Source organism: Juglans regia, chromosome 14 (genome assembly GCF_001411555.2).
Source record: "Juglans regia cultivar Chandler chromosome 14, Walnut 2.0, whole genome shotgun sequence".
In the NCBI taxonomy this organism is placed as follows: Eukaryota; Viridiplantae; Streptophyta; class Magnoliopsida; order Fagales; family Juglandaceae; genus Juglans; species Juglans regia.
The window spans coordinates 4,759,907-4,762,544 of record NC_049914.1 but is presented as its reverse complement, the minus strand read 5'-3'; the positions used below and the strand labels follow the sequence as shown (position 1 = coordinate 4,762,544).

The 2,638-nt window shown below is 40.0% G+C and overlaps 1 protein-coding gene across 1 annotated transcript; it reads right to left on the bottom strand.

The window, feature by feature from the left end:
- On the bottom strand, positions 1–1,302 carry LOC109008509. Its single transcript, XM_018988624.2, has one exon. It carries the CDS (start codon positions 1,000–1,002, stop codon positions 79–81), a length of 924 nt encoding a protein of 307 aa, XP_018844169.1. The 5' UTR covers positions 1,003–1,302; the 3' UTR covers positions 1–78.
- Positions 1,303–2,638: the final 1,336 nt, after the last annotated feature.

Sequence of the window (2,638 nt, the reverse complement as noted above, 5' to 3'; positions counted from 1 at the left end):
TTGAAAGGCAAAGCAACAAAGAAAAAACAAATATCATTAAAGTTATTATTCGCTGGGGAATTATTTATGGCATGCTTATCATCTGGTACACACGAAGAAGCCACGCCGGTGTTGGTGGTGCTGGTGGTTAACGTTGACGTTTACGTCCAAAACGGCGTTGTCGAACCCGACGAACCTGCATTTTACACCCCCAACTGAGGGAAGAGCCATCGGCGCAGCTGTGTTTTCACGAACAGGATTGGCGGTGCGACGGTAAGGACCGAACCACTTGTTCTGCATGTATCGGTTCTTCCTCCATGGAGGCACGGACAGGCCCCTGCTCCTCAACGATCTCTTCGCCACATCGCACATGATCTTTACCAATTTCTTCAGCTCCTCGCCGCGGCAGACGAGAACCTTGGGCAGAGAGCGGAGAAGCGTCACGTACTGGTCCGTTGGCCTCGCGACGTCGAACTGGGCTGCGAGGTCGAGCTCAACGAAGTATCGGCTCTGCCATGAGGAGGAGGTTGAATGGATCACGTCGATGAACTCGTAGCTACCCGCACTGAGTCCCCCGGAGGAGTCCCACTTGGTCTTGCAGATCGCGGCATTGTGTCCCCGGTCTCGCAGAAACGTCATCACGTTCCGCCGGAAAATGTTTCTGGTCGATCTCAGACGGGAGAACAATTCCACCGCTTCCGAGACGTGAGCGACGAGCAATTTCTTGTACGAGTCCACTGCATTGGTACCGGCCGTCGATCTGAGAATATCTTCTACGTCATCCGAACATTCGGACACGGAGTCGACAGGTTCAGAGACGGGATCACCGGCATGCGAATCGGCTTCGGAATCGTTCTCGAGGAAACCATGGACGAGTTCGGAGAGGCAGGCTGAGTCGTCGGCCGAGTGTTCACTTCCGCTGCTGACGTAACTAGGTTGGGGCTGATCCATTCCAACGAGTCGAGCCCTGGCCTTGTCGTCGAGCGGCTCAGTTACTCGCTTTGTCCTGACAAATACCGCCATTCCGAAACAGAAAGTAAAGCCCAAAACTGTTTGCCGAATACTCTTTCTTTTGCTTTACTTTGTAAACTTCATTAGAAGAGGGATCTGACAGCTTTCTGATCAAGTTAGAAGCTTTTATAAACAAAAAAATGGAGAGAGGCCGTGGTTTCGAGAAGGGATTGTTTGGAGGGTGGGAATTTTCCTGGGAATATTCGGTGGAAACGCTGTACTTTTTGGAGAGGATAAAATATAAATGTGAGATTGAGGAGTGATGAGACTCGTGGGAGAGGATATGCGAGGAAGTATCCGAGTCGGACTCTACAGGTGGCAGCATATCCGACGGCACCTGGGGGAATTTATTCGGGCTGTCCCGGTGTGCTGACGTGAGGATAAAAATTGTCCAAAACGACGTACGAAGATAAAATGGGTGGGGTCTCTGATGGACCCGACCTTACTCATCTTGGCTCTTGAGTCTTTATCTTATTTCTCTTGGGTCGGGTGATGGTAGGGTAGAATTAGAAATCAGAGTAGTAATTATTGAATGCGTAGAATATCTATTAGATTTATATATATACATTATCTATATAGCATAATTAATTTATAAATTAAATTATATCATATAAATGATTTATAATATAAAACTATAGAAGCCTATAAATAGCATTTCATACAAGTAATGTATCACATTCTATTCTCTTGTCAAAAAGTTCGAGCATTTATAAGCAACATCGCAAATAGAGTTATTTTATTTTTTGATACATGGGAAGGGATCTCTCGGTGAAAAATCAAGATGTTACCAATTGATCTAAAGGAATTTGATATAAATGAAGTTATTTATTAAGAGTTTAAATAACGAAATATTTTTATCTTATTATGTAATAAGATCATATCGTAAAAATTGATTTATATAATATTAATTTTTAATAACATATAGGATTAAGATATCTTACCGTTTATAAATACAATCCGTAAATCCCATATTAATATTAACACGTATTTAATAATGCAAGATCTACAAATTGCATCTTTTTTCCGCCAACACCATAGAAACAAGTGTACATAAATATCTACTTTAAGAAAAAAGTCTGTATACGTACAAGAAAAAAATATTTATAATTATAAATTACGTAACTGCGACGTAAACATTTTGAAAAAAAAAATGAATAAAACATGAATTTATATGAAAAAATTAATTTTTTAACAATAGACTTCTCTCTTTTTTAAAATAATTACGAACTTTATAATTATATATAAAATTACTTTCCGTACAAAAGATAAGATTAAGATTAAACCCTTGTTGGGTTGGCTCTTGGTGATTGTAAAGGGTTGGCTCTTAAAACTTCAATTTGATTAAGACCATGATTATGAACCAAGGTCGTGGATAATATTTTAAAATAGGAAAAATAAAGAGAGTGGGGAAAATACTAATAATATTATATCCATCTGTGCATAAAAGGGATCAGGGGGAGAGAGAGATATTCCACGATTACTGTTGAATTTGAACTAACATTTACATTATTTGTTGACCCAGAGTCTACAACTTCGAGAAGTTTGGGAATTGACTGGTGAGCCGTGACCCAAAAATTAAACCACTCTATATACCCTAAAAAAAATATCAAATTATTATACATTCATTTAGCGTGGAATATAAAATGCT